At 41.0% G+C, this 22,076-nt stretch overlaps 1 protein-coding gene across 1 annotated transcript in view; it reads right to left on the bottom strand.

Annotated features, from left to right (window-relative positions):
* The window catches only part of hcn2b (hyperpolarization activated cyclic nucleotide-gated potassium channel 2b), a gene marked incomplete at both ends in the record, with an annotated part of 46,661 nt that overhangs the window by 1,872 nt on the left and 22,713 nt on the right, over positions 1 to 22,076 (bottom strand). Inside the window, 3 exons of the mRNA XM_083911320.1 lie at positions 5,669 to 5,833; positions 10,765 to 11,005; positions 11,842 to 11,988. Of these exons, the coding sequence (XP_083767446.1) occupies positions 5,669 to 5,833; positions 10,765 to 11,005; positions 11,842 to 11,988 (553 nt within the window). The remainder of the gene's footprint in view (positions 1 to 5,668; positions 5,834 to 10,764; positions 11,006 to 11,841; positions 11,989 to 22,076) is intronic.

The raw sequence follows: 22,076 nt of genomic DNA, 5'->3' as shown, positions 1-22,076 counted from the left end.
ATTGAATCAACATACAGCAGCATGACTATGACTAGTATGTTGAAAAAAGTCATAGTATAGTATGTCATAACAATCAGAAAATGTCACAGTATAACATATCCAAAAAAGTCATAGTATATACTACACCATCACGTTTATGTCATACTATTTTATGATTTTTTTTTTATGACATACTATACATACTATTTATGATATACTATACAGGTCGCGGGTACAAGCGGCCGAAATGGGTTTTCTCAGGAGGGTGGCTGGAGTCTCCCTTAGAGATAGGGTGAGAAGTTCAGCCATCCGTGAGGAACTCGGAGTAGAGCCGCTGCTCCTTAGCGTTGAAAGGAGCCAGTTGAGGTGGTTCGGGCATCTAGTAAGGATGCCCCCTGGGCGCCTCCCTAGGGAGGTGTTCCAGGCACCTCCAGCTGGGAGGAGGCCTCGGGGAAGACCCAGGACTAGGTGGAGAGATTATATCTCCACACTGGCCTGGGAACGCCTCGGGATCCCCCAGTTAGAGCTGGTTAATGTGGCCCGGGAAAGGGAAGTTTGGGGTCCCCTGCTAAAGCTGCTGCCCCCGCGACCCGACCCCGGATAAGCGGATGAAGATGAGATGAGATGAGATGAGACATACTATACATGGACTTTTTATTATAGGGACCCACACTTCCTGTTGTGGGGCGGAAGAGATTACCAAGTTGTCTATGTACATCAAAATCACCAATTGGACCGTCTCCACACAGGACATGCCCACATATAAGAATAGCAAAGCAATGCTACAAAACAGCCTCTTCTGATCAAGACTCAACCATTTGTGACATCTGGACACTGATGAAGGATATGAAGGCCACACCTACTCACACAACTCACATGTGTATTAAAGATGTGATTGATATTTTAATTCTTGTGACCTCTGCCCAGCAAGTACAAGTTTCCTTCTGACTCTATAGATTAGACTGTAGAATGTATCAGAATGCAGTTAAATGTCCACTAGTGACAGAATTGTAAATCCAATTTAGTCCTGGAAATAGCAGGCTGCATGGCTCTAAACAGGCAGAGTAAAGCTGGATAGAGATGTCACAAAAGGAAAGTGTATGAGATAATCATCACATCTGATCTCACATGGTTGATGTGCTGGAGAAAGGGAGCGGTGTGTGCGTCACAGAGTGCTGAGGTTCAAACCCCCTGGGTTCTCACTGCTGCAAGGTAAGTATGATGAGTGTGTTAGAGACTGCTGTGTCTGAAACCTGCTGAGAGTTGAATTTACTAGTTCCTCCTCCCCGAGGTAATGGCCAGGGTGATGAGGGAGGTAAACAAAGAGTCTCTCTTCTTGTCAAAAAAGAAAATTAGCCTATTTGGGGGAACACGTCTTGCTCACCGGTGAATCAATTGCTTCGACATGTGGAGAAAGGTAACTAATGGCAAGTTGAGGCAAACACGTCCGCAATGTGTCAGCTTTTTTCTTTAATCAGTTTAAGAGATGAGAAGAACATTAAACCAGGTGGGGTGCCTTTCTGTGTCCAATACATATTTACTTCTCGTCAATTGAACCAGAGTGAGGTTTAGATGATAAAGTAGGAGAAGAAGATATTTTTCCTTTAAGGATGCTGTAATTTGATTGACAACATCCCTTTTCAATTATTTTTTACTGAACTTTTTGCAGGGCGGATGAGGTTGGCACTCTGACTTTACCCAGACTTGCACACAGCTCATGGGAGGACTGAAATGTTGCAATATCTGGAGAGCCAGCCAATGATGATGATGATGATGATGAAGATGCTAAAGGCCAGTCATGGGCCGCTCTCTGGGGAAGAAGGTTGGGACCACAGACAAGATTTCAGCTGCTGCACCCAGATGATCCTCCATCTGCTTTTACTTTGGGGCTAGGAGGGAGGAGTCTGTGGGCAACTTAAGTAGCTCATGTAGCTCTTCGGCACGACTGTCAGCTTGGTTCTCCAGTGCAGCAGGAGGTCTAGAACGCTGGCAAGAAAGCTAGGTTGTCAGTCAGCACAACAGCCTGAGTGATACCCGTGTAACAAAGTGTGTTAGAGAGGAACGAGTTCATGACCAGCCTTTTTCACCAGTCAGCCGCCTGGCCAGAAGGAGAACGATGGGTTCCATGTGTGGACTGAAAACATACACACAGTTTGGCTTGGTGATGAGGTCCTCTCTTAGGATTTGGAGGGAGGAGGCAGAAGAATCCATAGTTACTGGGCTGCAGCCTGGAAAAGACTGTGTGTAATGTACAGAGAGTTGGTCCTCAAAGAACACCACTGGGTCTTCCTTGTAGATACGGCGGGGGTTTTCCTTAGTACACTTCTAGCGTCTAACAGCAAAAGCCTTTGCCTGGTAGCACCAGCCTGGAGTCCATCTTGGGGAGTCATGGATGGCAGAAAAGATGCATGAGGACCAGCTGACAAGGAACCAGGGTAAGCAACCACGTTATAGGGAGGTAGGCACAGAAGTTGCCTCAGGTACCAATGCAGAGCTTCATTGGGGGTCATGAAACCTTTTATATGTCAGACGCCATAAGACATTGAAGCAGTTGGTAAACTAAAGATGCCTCTTGAAGAACTCGCATCAGGTGCATAGCTGTTTTTGCAACAATGAACATGGGTCTGAAATTCATTTTTGGAACTGTAATTGTTTTGTTTTTTTTAGAAATGTCAGAAATGTTATCTTTTTAAATGTATGTGCTGTATGAAGGAATAGCCTAACGTGCCTGCCTAAATGCAAAAATATCAGTTATTTTGAATGCACACAAAGAATATTAAGCCTCAGACAACAAAGAAAAAGCAAAACACGGGAACTTTACTTGAGGAGCTGCAGTATTTATTCATAGACAAACTGAAACCTACACTGTAGGTTTACTACCATTGGAAACCTTCACTGTTTTTTTCCTTTCTGCTCAGATCATCAGCACGTCTGCTCTGAGCGTCACACTCTCTCTCGCTCGACCACACACTCACTTCGCATTGAGCTATGCCATCAGACGAAAAGTAGCTGATGTAGTTGATACAGTAAAAAGATTGTACGCGGTGACTGTTAATCAAAACGAATAGGGTTCTACAGCCAATAGTGTTGCTATTATATACTGTAGCAGATGCGGGCAACTTCTATTCAATCATATGCTAACCGTACTAAACTTGTGTTTTACCCCTGTCTGTGGTGATTAACCTGAAGATTTCACCCTAATCCTGCTAATTTCAGACCCTGCTATTCATTGTCAAGTAACACGTCCATCCCTCCCTTAAATCACTGCTATACAGCCTTTTCAGCTGATCTTAGTGTGTTTACAATGTGATGCATTTAGGCTAAGACGAGGGATTAGCTTCTCCCTTTGTAGGAACGGCTCACAGGTCAAAGAATGTTATTTTTATGAAAATGGATGAATGGCTGCTGGAGCAAGCCTGGTTCCATCAAACATGTGAGTTATTATGGTCTGTCAGGCTGAACTGATCCCAAAGAAACACTGCAGGTCACAGATGCTCAGCAAAACAACAAGCACAATCTCAAAGGTTTGAGTTTGATTGATAGCTGAAGCCTTCTATCGCACTGGAATTTAAAATGAGGACCGTATGGAGATGCATCCAGCAAACATGCCTTACACTTAAATGGAACAGAGCATGCATTATCATAATTAAAATGACAGAAATATTTCATATTCCTAGCATGTCCTCTGATAGCCCTCTGAGTGTTTGATCCAGATGCTTTTTTTTCTGACAAACACTGTTGACAGAGCCAAACAGAAGACATTATTAGTGATTAATATTCATCAAGTACAAATGGAGAGACCAGTGGGAATATTTGGTCGGTGGTCAGGTCTTGAAGCAGACACGTCAGTCATCCCCCAAATGTGTGAGCTGGCTGAGCGAGGGCTGCTCATGTGTGGAATCTGGCTACTATGGCAACATCAGGCAGGTGGTGGATGCAGGGCTTTTGTAAGCATGCAAAGTGTGGTCATGTGACACGGGGATGTGACATCAGCAGCCTTTCTGACCTTAAGGAGCATTATGGGAAGGCAAAGTTGTTTTACACTGTGAAGAGTACAGATTTAGAAAAAAGTGTCCTTACTGTGTGGTTTCTGCCGTGATATTGACGAGTGTCACATGTGTTAAATAACAGTTTGCAACAGGCAGATATCCACGGGAAACATCCAATTGCCATGACAAATCTCATCCCAAGAAAACTGCATAATAAATGATTCCCAACCATTAAAAGTGTTTTCACAATTGACTCTACTTTCCTCCGCTACACACAAAGTCCCTGTTAGGTTTATTCATAAAGGGGATCACAGCTGTGAGACGGTGCAGTGTATTGACAGAGACATCAACTTAATGAATGAATACATTTTCTCTATGTGTCATTTCATCTTATGAATGACTCATATGGCTTTTAACAGTGAGGTGCGATGCAAATTATCCGTGACTAAATCACCTAAGACACATTTCATAAATTAGGAATGGATGGAAAGAGGAAAATGGCTACGTTCAGACTGCAAGTGACATTTTTAGGGGCATTATGTGACTCAAAATCAGATCCCATGATCACTTTTTTCATAACAGTGTGAACAGCACAAATCACATGGAATCTGATCTTATCGATTCAGACTTGGGCCACTTTTATATGTGATGCTAAATCAGATTTGTTGCAATGTGACCTCAGTCTGAACAATTTAGGCGACTTTTACGACTATTATCAGAATTCTGCGCAGTTGTGAGTCATTTACGTCACAATTCCACCACTCCGGGCTCCAACTCCCCATCCACTAACACCTCCGTACAGAAGTAGCAGCCATTGCGCTGCATAAAGAAAATGAAACACTTGGCTCTCTTTGTGCTCATCCTTGTTATCATCTCTTCATGAATTTGCTGGCCTCCACTGCACATTAACTTATAAATGAAACCGTAAACACTGACTTCAATGGCCCCTATGACAATGTGCTGTGTGTGACGAAATCTCATATGGACCACATATATTAAAAAAAAATTGTAAACCAATATCAAATTAATTTTACACCGTGGTGTAGTGGTTAGCACTGTCGCCTCACAGCTAGAAGGTTACAGTTTCGCATCCCGGCCTGGGCCTTTCTGTGTGGAGTTTGTATGTTCTCCCCGTGTCAGCGTGGGTTTTCTCCGGGTTCTCCGGCTTCCTCCCACAATCCAAAGACATGCACGTGTTTGGTTAATTACCCTTAGTTACCCTGCCCTCACGCCCGAGGTCAGCTGGGATCGGCTCCAGCCCCCCCGCGACCCCGACCCCGGGAAAAGCGGTTGAAGATGAATGAATGAAACTTTAGTAAGGCAAGTTTACGTGTATGGCACATTTTGACAACGAGCAGTAGCCTAAAAAAAACACCTTTACATACAAATCAGTACTAACTATGCTATATGGCAATTCATATATTCATATTCATACATGCAGTAACACACACATTAACATATCGCTAGCATCATTAGTGGGACGTGCATGGAGAGAATAATATTCTAATGAAAACACCGGGGCTGCATTAAAAAGCTGTTCAAACCACTCGAGTAACCGTTTGTAGCTTGTGGATAGGGCAGCTGTCATCCTCAAATATATATATGGCAATTCATAGTTAAACAATATCAAGTTTATAAATATCAATATTTATCAAATGGGATCTACTGGTGCAGTTTGCCAAATGAGTCGGCAGTCTTACCTATCCTGTCCAATCTGTCAATGGCGACCGTCTCAAAGGCCCTCCTCATCATGGGGTACTCCTCCAGCACCTCATTGAAATTGTCCACAGAGAGAGAGTACAGGCGACAGTAGGTGTCTGCTCGCACACTGGCTGTCCGTCTGCCACGTGTCAGCAGGCAGATCTCTGGTGAGGTGAAAGACAGAGCAGATGAGACGTGCTCAGATCAAAAAATATGGCAGACTGACAGATTTCAGCGTGTCAGACAGTGACAGAGACTAAAACAGAGATAATACAAATATGCAGAGATTTTTTTGAGCAGTCTGAAAAAGACATCCCGAAACTCTAGACTCTGAGCAAATATGTGATCAGAATGAAAGTGGTTCATGCGTGCGGAGGTTATGTGTAGCCAGCATGACCCACTGACAGTACTTTTCCTCCAGCATAGACAGCTATGTGAAGGAAGCACACTATATTTGGAGATGTTCAGCGAAGCTTCATTACATTCAGTTGCTCCCCTTCCTTTCCTCTAATATCTTTATCTCTCTAGCTTTCCTCTTCTATTGAATGGGGCTGACTGTAGTCTTGACAACTATATGCCCTGAAAGGCCAACATCCTTTGACTCTTTGTGGGGAAAAGGAGAAAAATAATGAAACACAGGGAGGCTTCATTAAAGACATTCCCAGTACTGACGTGCACTGTGACTGCTCGTGAGTCTGGTGTCTCCAGCACAAAGCAGACAAACCAGTAGGGCTTCACGAAAATTTGCAGACACAGAAACCAGTGCATGTCATGAAAAAGCACATTTTCAGAAGCATGTTTACAGGGTTTGTGCAAAGCTAAACTAACCGTCTGGCTCCAGTTTCACATTTATATCAATATATAAGCACATAGAGTACACTGTCTCTACAGAACATAAACCCACATACATACACTGACTATGAGTCAGGATATAGCAGCTTTTTTATTCAGAGATTATTTAAGTGTGACCTTGAGTGTGACCATGTTTACTGACTATCTGATAAAGGATTTACAGTTCCTCTGTAGATTAATGAATAATATCATATGCGGATAGACGCTCTTCTGCTTACTATGTACGTTCGTGGTTTTGCTTCTCGTGGTCAGCTGCTGTAATAAAAGTAAAAGCTGAAGGATATACTGTATGAAGCTCTTTAGATTGAGCTATTCTATTATACGTCCACCACTTCATGTTCGGCCGAACAACGCGTCTTAGCTGTGATATAATCAAAACATACCACTGCCTGTTGTGAGCTATTGATCTTATGAAACGGATCAAGAACAGCAGTGTGTGAGCTATACACAATCCAATTTAAACAGATTTGTATTAATAAATAATAATATTCACAATGAAATAGGCCATCCTGGGCCGGCTGCCTTCAAATACGCTACCAAGGTGGTTGCTATAAAACATTGCCATGGTGATACCTATTGTGCAAAGGAATTGGATGTCACAGCAATTATATGTGATTATTACATCACATCATTATTATAGCATAGTCAAGTTAGCCACATGACAGTGGAAATACATACTTTGGTAACCAGTTTCTGTGTTTACTTTGTTTACATCATTTATGTCCAGTCACGTTTGTGGAATGAAGGTTAAGTTTTAAGCATTATAGATGGTCCAGTTTTGCAAGAGCGGTGAAAAACTCTCCTCTGAATCCACAAGAAGCCCCAGACACCCTTTCATAAATTGTCACTTGGGATCGTCCTGCTTATACATGCAGTAACACACACATTAACATATCGCTAGCATCATTAGTGGGACGTGCATGGAGAGAATAATATTCTAATGAAAACACCGGGGCTGCATTAAAAAGCTGTTCAAACCACTGGAGTAACCGTTTGTAGCTTGTGGATAGGGCAGCTGTCATCCTCAAATATGATGAAAAATACAGAGAAATGCTGGATCCTGGTGAATTTTAGCAATATTCAGAGCACTGCCTTAACATTTTCCTTCAGCCTGGGGTGCACTGTTCCCATTAGTAGAAAATATAATGTCCCAAATACTATTTTACAGTTTTATCGCTCTATATCTTCACTGGGACACTCCTTCTCCTGTTTCTGGTACATATAAACTTATTATTTCCCTTTTATACTCAACATCTTGATTCTAGATTCATAATCAGTGAAGAAAGTAAGCCCCCTATATCTGCACTATTATCAAAATAAATGACCTAAATTAGAGTTGTCAAAATAACAGGTTATTTTAAATGGATTAATTACGGAAAAAACAACACGTCAAAAAAAAGTAACGCAGATTAATCACACCCTATGACGCCCCCTGACTCCATCAGTCACTACACATACAATCGTCCATATTAGCTCTGTAAACATGATGGAAGCAGAGGACAAAACGTTGCTTGCCTAATGAATGAAATAAATTACATTTAAAAGACACCCAGATTGAACCGTTGGTATGAGCATTGTTTTGGCCATCAACCCAGTAATTAATTTTTCTACCATTGGAGTACTTTAAGCCCGAAATATCCCCTCAACACAAAGCACTCAGCTCAGAGGTCAAACCTAGGACCATGAGGAACCAGTTTTATTGATATTGATAAGATATAGATTTGAAATTGTTGACCTATCGATTTGTGTTCCCTAATTCATTTATGGCATATAAAATATTGGAGAATTGTCAGGAAGACTGTTTATATTATGGCCATTATTGCACAAGAGCAGTGAAAACTTTAAGCTTATGTCTATTCGTTGATTCATCTACCGAAATCCTTCTGACGATTTTTAAATGCTTCTCACGGCAGATACTGATGTGTGATCACGTCACATTAATAAATCACAAAGCATGTAACTAATAAGATTATCTGTCTATAGCTTGATAGCTCTAATTTTCATGACAAGAAACAACAGTGACTATGAGGCAACGTACTGTGAAAGCTTTGGCAGTTCAGATCAGTCACAACAGCAGTAACACAAATGTGTACAGACTAATGGTCAGGCACTGGATATGTAACTGTACTAAAGCATTTATTTAATGAACAAATGTGTGATGAAGTCATGCCGTGGCTGTGGCTGAACAAGTGCTGCATTTTTCTAACAGACAGCAATTTTGAAAGCTGCAGATTCAGTTGCATTTACAGCTATAGAAAGTGTTTACTAAGCTCTGTCTTTTTTAAATGTATTAATATAATAATGGAGCCAATCCAACAGTTTACCGATGGGAAATCTGTACAAAAATGTGCCAAGATGTGTCAAAAGTACATTCCAATAAATGAAAATGCCAGCAGATACACATGTTGATACATATGTTACAGAATAGCAATACTCTAACGTATCAAGTCTGGGACCTGATGTTTCTAATCACTCCAATCCTAATAGATAAATTCTAAAAATATCCCCATGTTTGGCCTGACATCACAAACTGCTCACTGCTACTTACTAATTGAGAGATTTTACCACAAACTCACACTGTACTGCACCACTCTGCAGTGGTTAAAGTTATGAGTTATAACTAGTAGTTATGAGTATGAAAAGAGCCCTGTGATTTCCTCCTGTGAACAATCTACACTTGACATGACAAATGGCCCGCCATCACCATTGTGCTGTGCTAATTAGCTGATATTAATTGGATGTGTGTATGGGTGAGGGTAAAATGCATGTGTGTGTGAGCCATGTGTCGGTGTCACTCCAACAGCGCCCTGGGCAGCTGGCACATCAACATTACTACCAGTGAACTCTGGTCTACTGCAGATGGCACCGGATGCTAAAAGATGCAGCCGGAGCCGTCAAAGCACAAGACCTATAAAAGTGTGCGGGGAGTGTGTTTGTGCACAAGCGAACGGCCAATCAGCGTTGGTTTTGAGGCAGATTTAAGTATGACAAAACGATAAGAGACTGTTCATTATAAAAAACATGGCGGCTTCCACGGATGAGATGAGCGCAGCTATCAAGCAAGATACTCTAACGCTTTGTTCTCTTGGATCCTTCTTATGGAATATGGACCGGGCACCTGTAATTGTGCCTTTTATCCGTACATTTGCTTTACACTAACGGCAAATATCCTTTACTGACATGTTGTTTACTTTCTGAGCTTTGCCTCAGCGCTGTTAGTACGTCATACGCTTCGTTCATCTGATTGGTTGATTTGGCCCGTATGTTGGTGATAGACACACAGCCAGTATTTTCGTTCCCTTCCCAAAAGATCTACAAACAAGAGTTCCCAGATGGATATGCTGAGCAAATGTGAATCATGTGAATCAATACATCTGGCAGAGTCAGGTTAGTTTGTGGATGGCAATAGCAACACACCACATGTTTCAGACACACAGGAAGAAAGGAACAACAGGAAAGTGAAACAGAGGTGGCTGTGAGGCAAGACTGCACAAGAAGTCCAAGTAATATGTTAGGATCTTCCTTTTTTCTTTAACTGTGTGTTGCTATGAACATTATTTGAATAGTAAACATACATCTGTGATAAAACTGCAGTGGATTCTTAAAGTGTGATTGCAAAATGGGGATCTTAAATCAAGCAATCGAACTGATTCATAGCTGGGGTATAATAACCATATACAACAGACTTCCAACTCCTTTGCATAATTCAGTATCACTCCATATCTTAGAAAAAAACTTTCCTTAAGACATCCCTTTCCAACAGGGAACTTAAGCTGTTCGTTATGCTTAAGCCAGCAGACACCTTTGAACAAAATTTGACCTCATAGAAAACAAGCAATCAGTTAGTTTGTTAGTTAGTTATTGGTGAACGATAGCTGCTAGAGTAGGTTGCAATCCATAGCAACCGCCTGGGTATGTGTGAGCAGCCAGCCCAGGAGGGCCTATTTCATTATATATTTTATTTTATTGTAAATTGGAATATGTCTTTAACTTTCATACTGTAAGTCATGTAGTATAAATGTCATAAAAACTCATAAAAAGTCTTGAAAAAAGTCATAGTAAATTATCTCAAAAAAGTCAATCAATCAGTCAATCAACCTATCAACCAATCAATCAATGTATTAGAATAACAGGATAAAGCAGAAAGTAATAGAACAGAGCAAAACAAACCAGAATAGATTAGAACAGTACAGAAATAAAACTAATAGAACAGCAGAATTTAAAAACAAAGACAGCGACTGACCTCCAAAGTAGGAGCCGTCCATCAGCTTCATGCCGATGCTTCCTTTGGTTAGGACGCTGACCACCCCGTGCTGGATGAAGTACATCTTTTTGCCAATGGTTCCCTCTCTGATGATGTAGTCTACGGGCTGGAAGACCTCAAATCTCAGTTTGGTCAGCATGGCTGTCACAAAGTTGGGATCAGCATTGGCGAACAGCGGCATAGAGGCCACCAGCTTACGGCAGTTGAAGTTGACAATTTCCTAAATTTGAACAGGAAACAGGTGGATCATAATGTTGTACTGGGGGTCGTACAATTGTTGGGCATGTGTGTTATGATGAAACTCTCAATTTGTATTCCATGCAGCAGTGCAACATTGCTAAAAGGTTACACTGCATGAATTCCAGCATCAGTTATGGAAAATAGGTGATGATAGTTGTTGTTTTGGGGTGTTCTGCAGGGATTTTAGGATTTATTCAGGGTAAACACATGATGGTTACAGTTCATTACTCCCATGTCTGTGTCACTGTATAAATTATTTAATTTAAATGGTGAGCTAATAAGATAATAAAAACATTATTTCCAGAGCGATCACTTATATACATGTAACCGTTTTTATCTTTTTATTCTGTTTTTTTTACCCTGAGGGACCCTGGCACAGATCATTTGAGCATTCTCCCTATTTTCCTCTTCATTTTCTGTTATCTGAAGCAAACTGTGAGCTGTCCTTGAAGCAAGAGGTCCTTATTAACTGTACACTGTAGTAAACAGTGTTCACTGGCAGCAGCAAAAAATAACTATTGGTTGCCTGGGAGCATACGATATATGTGAAAATCACTTTAAACCGATCTGTTCCTTTCATTTTTCAGTACATTTTTCAGGAGACTTCACTGACTACCTTGGGGAGAAGTAAATTAAGACCAGTTAATAAATAAATCATGCAAAGAGAAGGCTGGAGATGACATTTTAACAATTGGGTTAAGTGTTTCTTTGTTCAGAAAGACAGACCATAACCAAGCATTATAATCAATTTATCCTAGTCCAGTGTGTCTGTAGGTGAACGAGCACATTATAGAGGATGCTTGGGTGTTTTCATACCTCGCGCAGAGGCTCATTAAGCTCCTCCAGGATGCTCTCTTCATCAAACATCTTTCCCTGGTATCTGTGCTCGTAGTAGTCGTGGATCTTCTGACGGAAGTCGGCTGGTAGTTTGTGGAACGACATGTACTGCTCCACTTGTTTGTACTAGAGGATGAAGAGAGAGGCGTGAGAGACAGAGGTGAAGAGAAACAGAAGCACACATCTTTGATTCATTGTTAAATAACCTTTGGAAGAGGTTTAAGGAAATATGCATCATCATGGCGATGAGCAGCTGTAGGGACAGACTGTCTCATCATCAGCTTTAGTGTTCACGTGTGCAGTCGTTGGGATGTACAGTTCTGCAAAGATGAAGATCCTGTGACCCATTTATACATTGTAGCTATGGGAGGAAATACTGTGATGAAGCTGTTAAAGAAACATGACAGCTCTGTGAAACCCATGAGGATTCATCACGCTCTACTGTGTTAAGAGAAAAAAAGACACTGCTATTGGACATCTTAACCACAGCCAGTCTCTCTCTGGTGTCCTAAATGCTTTATTTTGAAGGGACAAATCTACAGGAAATATTATCAGGCAGGGAAATATATCTATGATTGCTCTGTGTTTACATGAGTGAAATAAATAAAAGGACGCTTTCATGATCAGTCAAGAAAAAAAAAAACACAGGTAAATAATTAAATAGAACCAGTGGGCATCTGTGTACTCGGCCCGCTATTCTGAGAAAGGAAGATGTTTGTTATTTATGTCGGAATTGATAAATATGTAACTATGTGGTGAGAAAAAACAAGCAGAAAATGGAGGATGGCTGCAGCACATCGTGTTTGTTCACCCAAGTGATTCACACCATTCGCCAGCGTTATGTTTATCTGCATGAAATGCAGCCTGAATGGCCACTTCTCTCAACTCATTATGACGCTCCATAACACATTTCATGCCTGGATTCCCTGTGGAAATAGCAGCAGCTGGATCTACTGTATATAGCTGCCCCTGTGAGATGGAATTGAATTGTCTAAATCTCGCTATTATTCCCCATTCACTGTACACAAATAGCTTTTGGGCTTGGCTTAATTCATACCAGAATGATATGTTGCACGTCGGTATCACACATATACAACATCCTGAGGGTAAAAAATAGCCAAATGGCTTTTGTTTTATAACAATTGCCCAACAAAATAATAACTCCCGAAACTAGTGGAGATGGAGAGGGGTTCACATCCTGTTATATCAGCAGCAGGCCCACTGACACTCCAAAAAGATGCAACGACTGGTACACAAAAGAAAGACACAATCTCATTGGGAAATTGAATTTAAAAAGACATTCTTACTCCCAACTGGTCAAACATGGCAGCTTGGTCAGTGGCCCTTAGCACCTGATGCTGCTGAGACGGCTGCACTGTGAAAGATGTAGCATAAAGAACGACAAAGTCCACAGAGGGAGGATGACAGACGTATGACTCAAGTCAATTGGTCTCAAGTAAGTCCAAAGTCATTTTTTCTTGGGCAAGTCAATTCAAGTCTATTACCTGCAGTATCTGTTCTTTATAAAGAGACAAGACAGGGTATTTGTATGTAATAATTATATGTTGAGCCAATTTATCTAACCTGTTCTAAAAGTATGACAATTAACTGAAATTATATTATACTTATTGATATTCAGTGAAATAAATGTAATCAAACAAAAATTATTTCTTAATTTCTCAGTCAGTCTCCTCCCAGCCAGACTAGAAAATAATCAAACGACACCAAAAGTGCATCTTTTTCTATTTATTTCCATCAAAATGCCAAAGTTGTATTCTGGTGATTGGGTTGATCGGTGATATCATTGATGTCATTCTCCGGCTAACTTAAGCTGGCTAGATAACTTTACACACACATTGGTAACATCAACATTGACAATGTTGAGAAGTTTTAATATTTAATCTGAAAACATAAAATAAACACTAACGAGTCATTCGAGTATTCATGTTTCAGGTCAAATACTTTTGTCCGGTGTGAAACAAAAAGTCAACTTTAAGTTATTTTAGCTTACGTTACGTACATAACCTACATATGTTTGTAACCTTTGCAATTTGAGTCTCTTAGGTAGCATACTTAACTAATAAATAAAATAATTATTTAAACCAAATCACAATTCCTACACGTTGAAAACGTATAAAGCATGGGTGTCAAACTGATCCAGTAAAGGGCCGTGTGGCTGCAGGTTTTCATTCCAACCAATCAAAAACACACCTGGTCCAACAAATCAACAGGTGTGTTCTTGCTTGGTTGGAATGAAAACCTGCAGCCACACGGCCCTTTACTAGATCAGTTTGACACCCCTGGTCTAAAGGGTCGTTGAAAATATAACGCTGAGGGGTCCTGACTAGGCGGCTGTATGTAACGAGTTGGGCGAATGCGTTGAAAAAAAACATGTAAGCAGGAATATTATTAATGAATCCGCTTTCCGTGGACCCAAAGCTATTGATAAAACAGGATCAATACTGTGCAACAAATTCACACGACCCTGTTGTCGCAGTGACTTTCAACTGTCACGGAAGATCTGTCTCCCAAGTGTGTGTGTGTGTGTTTTTTTGTGTGTTAGGCATTGTGAGTCAGCCCTCTGTGGGATAAACTGTCAATTAGATGAGTACATTTCAAGCAGAGGGTCAAGGAAGAACCTCCCCTGTTCAACACCACACCAGAAGATACAACAAGACGTAGCTCAAATCTTCCATGCGGAGCTCCGACAAGTAACGCTCACACAGCCCTACAGTGCCACTTCACTGCGAGTGAAAAGTAAATTAATTGCGCCCTGTCAAGCAAAGCCGTTGTTGTTTACAGCTCACCTGTGGTTTTGCAACGTCTGAATTAATCAGCAGAGTTTGCCTTCCACCTTTGAAGTAAAAGCTGTCGGGCTTCATAGTTTTAATCTCAACTGAAGAATAACACGTGAGAATAAAAAACTTAATGTGACAAAATAAAACTTTGCTGATGAAATCATTTTAATATGAGTTGGGTAAACTCAAAAATAGAACAAGTTAAAAAAATAAATGGCCATCAGCCTCTGAAGAGCGGACAACTGGAGCTTTTCACACAGCATGCTCAGTTGACATTTTACATGGACAAATGAAAGGGACACCCAGAATGAATGAGCGGAAGAACAAATGCACATAGCGCTATACGGAGCACATCGGGTCATTGAATGATTTTAGGTGTGAATCATATGCTGTGCCTAGAAAGTGGGCCATATGTTATATAAATATCTATTTTACAGAGCCTTGGAGAGGGGCGTGATGGCGCCACACCTTACAAAGACCTTTGTATTTTGTTTTTCCCTTAATTTGTCACCCATCTGTATCTCATTAAGTCACCGGAAGTCCAATAGAAACCTCCATTAAGACTTTACAAATGTGTGGAAACCTAAACAGATGGCATAGAGTATTTAGCCGCCTCTCTCTCTGTGTACATACTTTCTCTTCTGAAATGATCTAAAGTGCCGATACCTTCCTGCCTGTGAGTCTTGACCAGAGAATCACGATTTACGGTATAAGGACACACTGTGTCAGCTGGGGCGCTGACAATGACCTTGCTTGTAACAGTCAATGATACCTGCATAGGATAGGATGGTTCCCTGTACAGGAAAATTACATTGTGTCACAGTGTAAGGTGACATATGGGTTATGGAAGAAAATGAAGGCATGACCCTGGTGGCTTGGGCGGCACAGCAAATCACAATATCCTTTCACGTACTGGCTGTCATGGTAGGACATCATTAATTTTGTTTCCGTACTGAAGGATTTTCTCCTCATAATATAATGTTTTTAATGAAAGAGAAAGCTTTGGCTTATGTAAGAATTTTCAGGAAAACTTAATTTCTATTGAGACTGCTATAAATAGCTCATAGTTTGTCTCTTTCTGCTCTTTACTTGAGCTTTTCCTCACATTCTTTCCTTCCCTTTCTGCGTCTCTTTTGCCCAATGATTGCCCAGAATCAGCGTGTTCTCCACTGGGATGTATTCACTACACAAACAGACACTATATACGCATGCATACAGTACAGCATGACCTTATACATGCCAGAATGAAAATCCGAGGGGATCATTTACTTTAATGAACCGCATTATGAAATTACATCTGCACAAACAATTTACTGCATCCTTTTCTTTCTTATGTAAACCAATTTTAATCTCAGTCTCATTCAGTCTTAATGAATTGCCTCAGGCCATGGTTCATGTAGCATGAAAAGCCATGGCAGCACTATATTAAAACCTTACAGGGTGTCAACCTCGGCCATCTCATTTATTATTATGTTTTATTTGATAGGGACGGATACAGTATCCATAGACAAACTGAATATACAGCTATCTGATGCAGGTATCATAGTCCCTATAGGGTTTTAATGAAAACATGAGATTAGAACAATGGGATACAATGAAAACTGGATAAAGCAAGATATAACAAAGCACATACTGTATAACAAAGCACATATAAAAACCATTTAAAAACTATAGTTGAGTACAGTTGTGTTGCTGAATTAACCAGGATTTGTTAGCTCTCACAAAAGGGGTGAAGTCTGCAGAAAATGTCCATCAGAGAGCAAGTTCCAGGACATGTTCCTTTCACAGAAAAAGGAGTTTTAAATTGTTTAAATTTTTAAATTGTTTATGTTCGTCTCTATGTGCCCTGCGATAGACTGGCGTCCTGTCCAGGGTGTACCCCGCCTCACGCCCGATGTCAGCTGGGATCGGCTCCAGCGCCCCGCGACCCCGACAGGGACAAGCGGTTGAAGATGAATGATTGGATGAATGTTCACAGAACAAGTCAATTTAAATATTTAAAGGCAAGCGTACCATATATACCATTTCTTCCTTCCCAATGCCAATACCTGAATGTGTGTATCGGCCGTTACCGAGTACTGATCCAATTACAGTGCATTTTTAAAAAATGATATATATGTGTGTATATATATATATATATATATATATATATACGGTATACATTATTGTTTTTATCAGCTCTATCCACTAACGCTGTATGGATATTATATGATTGCGATCATTGTTGTATGGCATGCATCACAACAAATACATATCGAGAATGAATGACACAGAACTTTCTTTTTAAAATGAGCATAAATAAACTACTTTAAAGTTGATTTTTTTTAATTACGGGATCAGTGGATAGACTTGCATACTCGCTGATACCAGCATTTCAGGCAGTATCCGTATGTGTATCAGCTTACTGGGAACCATACAAATCTGCTAAACTTGTGTTTGATTTGTCCGGGCAGGAACAAGTTTCACATGATGAAAACCCAATCTCTTCAGGTTTCTAACACATCACATGAAAGTAAGCACACAACAACAACAATCCTAATTTTCTTTTTCAAATCGTTGAATAAACAGATTGGGACATAAGAGGAGATTCCCCAAAATCTACATATTCCTAACTCAATTTCACTTCCTCTCCATTTGACGTGTGTCAGTAAGAATAAAGTTGCAGCCGACATCCAGCTCATTCAATCAAGCAAGGGGATAAACTCAGAGGCTCTTATTAAGTGTTTCCTGCCTCGGGGTTAAGTGTGTGGCAGTCTCAATTAAACCGAAAGGACATCTCTCTCTCTCTTATTCTCTCGATTCCCAACTTCTTTGAAAGTAGTTGTTGAAGGAGCAGAGTTTTATTGACTTTCTGATTTTCTCTGCATTAGACTTAGATTATTGACCATGTCACTCAAAGTCACTAGGATGGAGGAGAGAAACGCAAATGGTAAATATTCATTGTAGAAGTGCATCTCTGGCTGGGATTTGTTCATACATATTTCTTTAAGCACATTTGTGGGTTATTCAGTGTGACTCAGAGCATTAACTGAGGGTTCAGGGTGCCAGACACCCGCCATCTCTCCGCTGTTCCTGTGTAACATGACCAGGTGGTTACATGGCATGCATTATGGATTTCCAAAACATATTTGATATGTAAATATATAATTTTGTAGTTAAGAAGTGAGCAGATATATATATTTTTTTTCTTTTTAAACATGAGGCCCTCCAAGAAGGCAAGTTTTCAGAAACTGTCCAAAATATTCTCCATTATCCACTTATTTTCTTTTATTGTCTCAGCAAATCATTCATTTCTGACACAGATAAGATATTCCTATACTGTATTAATAAAGCAGTGCCTATTTTAATCTAATTTTGTGGCCAGAGGATGCAGATAAGACTGGAATTATTGTAGACCCTCCTGCAGTACAGTACTATACACCTAACAAATGCATTATATTTCTGAAATCCAATCTGTTTCTCTCAGCCTGTGGACTTAGTTAAGGGACATCACTGAGGTTTTTTTTTATGGGACATAAAGCCCCTAGTTGGTGGCTTGCAAGCATGAGGCATGGCTGTCACTGTAAGCCTCCACAGAGGGAAGGGAGAAATTGAATTGGCCCTCCCATTAATGGGCCATGTCACTTAGCGCCAGGGCTCGGGATGTGACAAGTCCTCTGTGTGTTTGTGTGTGTGTGTGTGTGTGTGTGTGTGTGTGTGTGTGTGTGTGTGTGTCTGTGTGTGTGTGTGTGTGTGTGTGTATAAAACCAGGGTTGACTTCAGTAGTATCCTTTAGCCCCCCTGACTGTAGAGTGGAGACAGACCCACGGAAATAACACACCTTTGGCACACACAGCACAAGTATGCATGCATTCAGTACATTCACTTTACATTACGGTGCGTGTTGATGAAAAAAATGTCAGAATGGTTTATACAAGAAAAACATGTTTTACGTCCTACTGTATGTTAAATATGCTTGACTACAACAGAAAGTTTACAATGTTCATGTTATAAAATGTGCGATGTAACTCTCATTTTTTTTAAACTTGTATCCTTATTTTATTATGATATATTTCTAATATTAGAGACACTTGCGGTTTTCATGAAGTGCACTGATGAAATGATGCTATTATCAAATATTAATTTCACTTGGTACATATTAACCAAACATGAAGGAGAAGATGCAGATACAGAGGAAAGGATGAGGCAAAAGAGGATGTTACAAGTTTACGGAAATAAAAATGTGGATTGTGGAAAAGGGGTATGGAGGAAAATATCAGGAAGTCGTCGTAATATTGGGCAGCGGTAGGTATGCTCGTCCAAAGGAACTATGCTGTCCAGTTATGAAAATTGTAGGATCCAGCGTTTGGGGATCTTGGCCCATGATAGGGACTTAAAGTCAGGATAAATCAATTTGCCGTTTATGAGTCTGCTAACTTTATAGAAGTGCATCCTTTCTCTCTGGCTACTTTAATCTGGAGATGGATCTAAAAAATGTGGGGCGACCCATGGCACAGTGGCTAGAGCCGGCACCCCATGTAAAGAGGCTGAAGGTTCTTAGAGCAGCGGTCTCGGTTACGACTCCAACCTGCTGCCCTTTGTTGCATGTCTCCCTGTCTCTCTCTCGCTCAGCCCATTTCCTGTCTGTCCTATCTAATGAAAGGCTTGAAAACTGCCAAAAAATAATAATAAAGATTTCGAAAATGTATGACTGACTTGACCACAGAGGTAGAATGAAAAAATACAAGCAGGTGCGACCTCCGGGGATGAAGTCAACACTAAAATAAATTTGTAATAATTTTAAACAACCCATCATCAGGAACAATACATCTAAATACTAAAAGGCTGTAAATGCGTTTCATAAAGTGAGAGATCAGGCAATTTTTCTTTACAATATAAGAGAACATGCCCAATTCACATATATGTCGTAAAGTTGAGTGTGAAGCTGCGATCTTGACCCTGGAGATAGTGGCTGACAAAGATAAATCAAGATCCACGTTTTATCTTTTTCTGGAGCTTTCAATTGATCTGAATCACATTACTCCGGAAAACGTATGTGCACCTTGAATTAAACTATATTTTTAAAGTGTCAATGATGCAGGTAGTCCAGGTCAAGCCTTATTTAGTCATGCAGATTATGAAGTGTGCAGTTCCTCACGTCGCTGTTTCATGTGTCAAGGCCCAGTGGACCAGTGCTCATCACCGGAGGCCCCAGGGGTCGCATCTCCCTCCTGTAACTACTATTCGGACATGGTGCTCTATTGCTCTTGAGGGGGAGGCGGAGCAGGAGTGCAGTTACATAATGGCTAATGCCCTCTGTCCATGTGCGGTGTCTGCTGGCAGATGGTGTATTGCCCAACAGTCAAGGGCAAATGGTCATATGAAGCAGGGGAGGGAGGGATGGAGGTGGGAAGAGTGTTCTGGAGAAACATGGGACGATGGCACCAGGTGTAATCATTTTTAGCTTAAGCAATGGATAAATGGTTGTGCAGCTTCTGCCACTCCAAGTGGTAGTATTAATGAGTGATCGTCTGTCTGCATCAACAGATTAAAAAAAAATATTTTAAATGAATAACCAGGATGTGAGACCAATCATTTCTGTGGGTTTTAAGGGCGCACTCACACTGTCCATCTGTACTGGGCCCCGTGCTTTAGGGTACTTGTCACCCCCCTCCCCCTACCTCGTGCACCAGGCCCGTTTGTACTCACACTACTTGGGCCTCGCACGAATGCTTCTTGCTGCCTATACGTCATCACGCCGTAACACGTCACACGCATTTGCTTTGTTTACAAATCTTTCCATAGACCTCGGAGTTTTTGTGCGTCTTGTCGACTGTTTTTGAATATTTTCATCCGACCAAATCTGCAGTAAACACTCCACCTCCGCATCACACCAACGTGAACCTTTTACCGCCATTGTTGTTGTTGTTAAATGTCCGCGCATGGTCCGTCCTTCTATTTACATGTCCGACCAGGCGCATGTGCTCGTGCTCGTACATGTGTGCACGCACGTGCTTGTACATGTGCAAACGTGCTTTACAAAAGCCCACCTCTCCCAAACGGGCCGTGACTGGCAAACGATTGCACTCACACTGTTTAAACAAACTAGACTTATGCTGCGAAACGTGCTTGGCACGGTACGGATGGACAGTGTGAGTGCGCCCTAAATTGGTGCACAAGTCAAAAATGAATGATTGTGTAATTACATTGGGTTTAGTCTTTCCAAAAGTTATTTTTTGAACTGAGACAAATATTTACATATAACAAATAACACATAAGACATATAACATATCACACATACAGTTCATGCATAAAGGGGATCAGACTCTCTCTGACCACAACATTCACAATCAAAAAGACCAATCCAATTTACCAAAACAAACATCACACAACTCCAAAAGTTGATTCAGTTTCAACGCTTCAGCACTTTAGCCGCAATGCCTGATTTGGTCCGGATGCAGCCTAACATCTCCCTCTCTTATCTCACACTCACTGCGTGTGTCTCTATTTATATCCTTTTCTTAGACCTGGTAAACACACCGCTAACCAAACAACATGTGTCAGTGCTGATAAAGCAGTGAAATACCAGCATACTTAACTCTTGAGCCCACAGTAAACCGTCAGAATCCACACCTCTTTTTGGTCAGTGGGGTCACTACATGCAGACAGGAGACGATGCTTAGTACTGGAGCAATTCTGACATTTCTGTCTCAACGCTGAGCTTGATGCTAACTGTTTACTCTGTGTTATGTCAATACAAGTCCATGCTGTCGCTAGCATTTACATTATCTTAGACAAAGAATCTGTTTTTGTGAGAGAGGCGAGTTTGAACCCATAGTTCTGTCTCCACTCTGTTATCTGATGGCGGTAGGCTACTTATTGCGGACTGTAGTACAGCATGGTTCGATTGATTAGTTAATGATGAACAAACAGTCACGGGGGACTGGACAGGGACGGCATGCTGGATGAGTCGTCCTAGTCGAGCCTAGCAGGGTGTTGCCACTCTGTTCATTATTTCACTGTTGTGCATCATGGAAGAAGAGGGGAATGAGGCGGATGGCAGGGACTGATTGCTGCAGACGTCACACCGCTGACAGAGTACAGCGACACATAACTGACACAAAACAGAGACTCCAGCGAAGACTCAGCAGCTCATTTGCCCTTTCTCTCAATTTGTCTCTTTAGTCTCTGAGCTCGCCGCAGGAGGAGATTTGACTTATGCCATTAATGTTGAATCGTACATCTGGAAACCAATTACAGTATCATTCTACAGCATTTTTTTTTTCAGGTTCATCCAACTAAGTTGCACACCAAATTTGGTGTCAAAATGTTATGAATTCTATAAATGGCCACCTAGTAGTGCAATTGGATCAAGATCTTTGACAAACACCAATCACATCTATATGACTTTGATCTAGCTCTTCGACAAACCCCACT

The sequence above is a fragment of the Echiichthys vipera genome (assembly GCF_963691815.1).
Source record: "Echiichthys vipera genome assembly, chromosome: 3".
NCBI classification, from domain to species: Eukaryota; Metazoa; Chordata; class Actinopteri; order Perciformes; family Trachinidae; genus Echiichthys; species Echiichthys vipera.
This window is presented reverse-complemented; position numbering and strand designations above follow the sequence as displayed.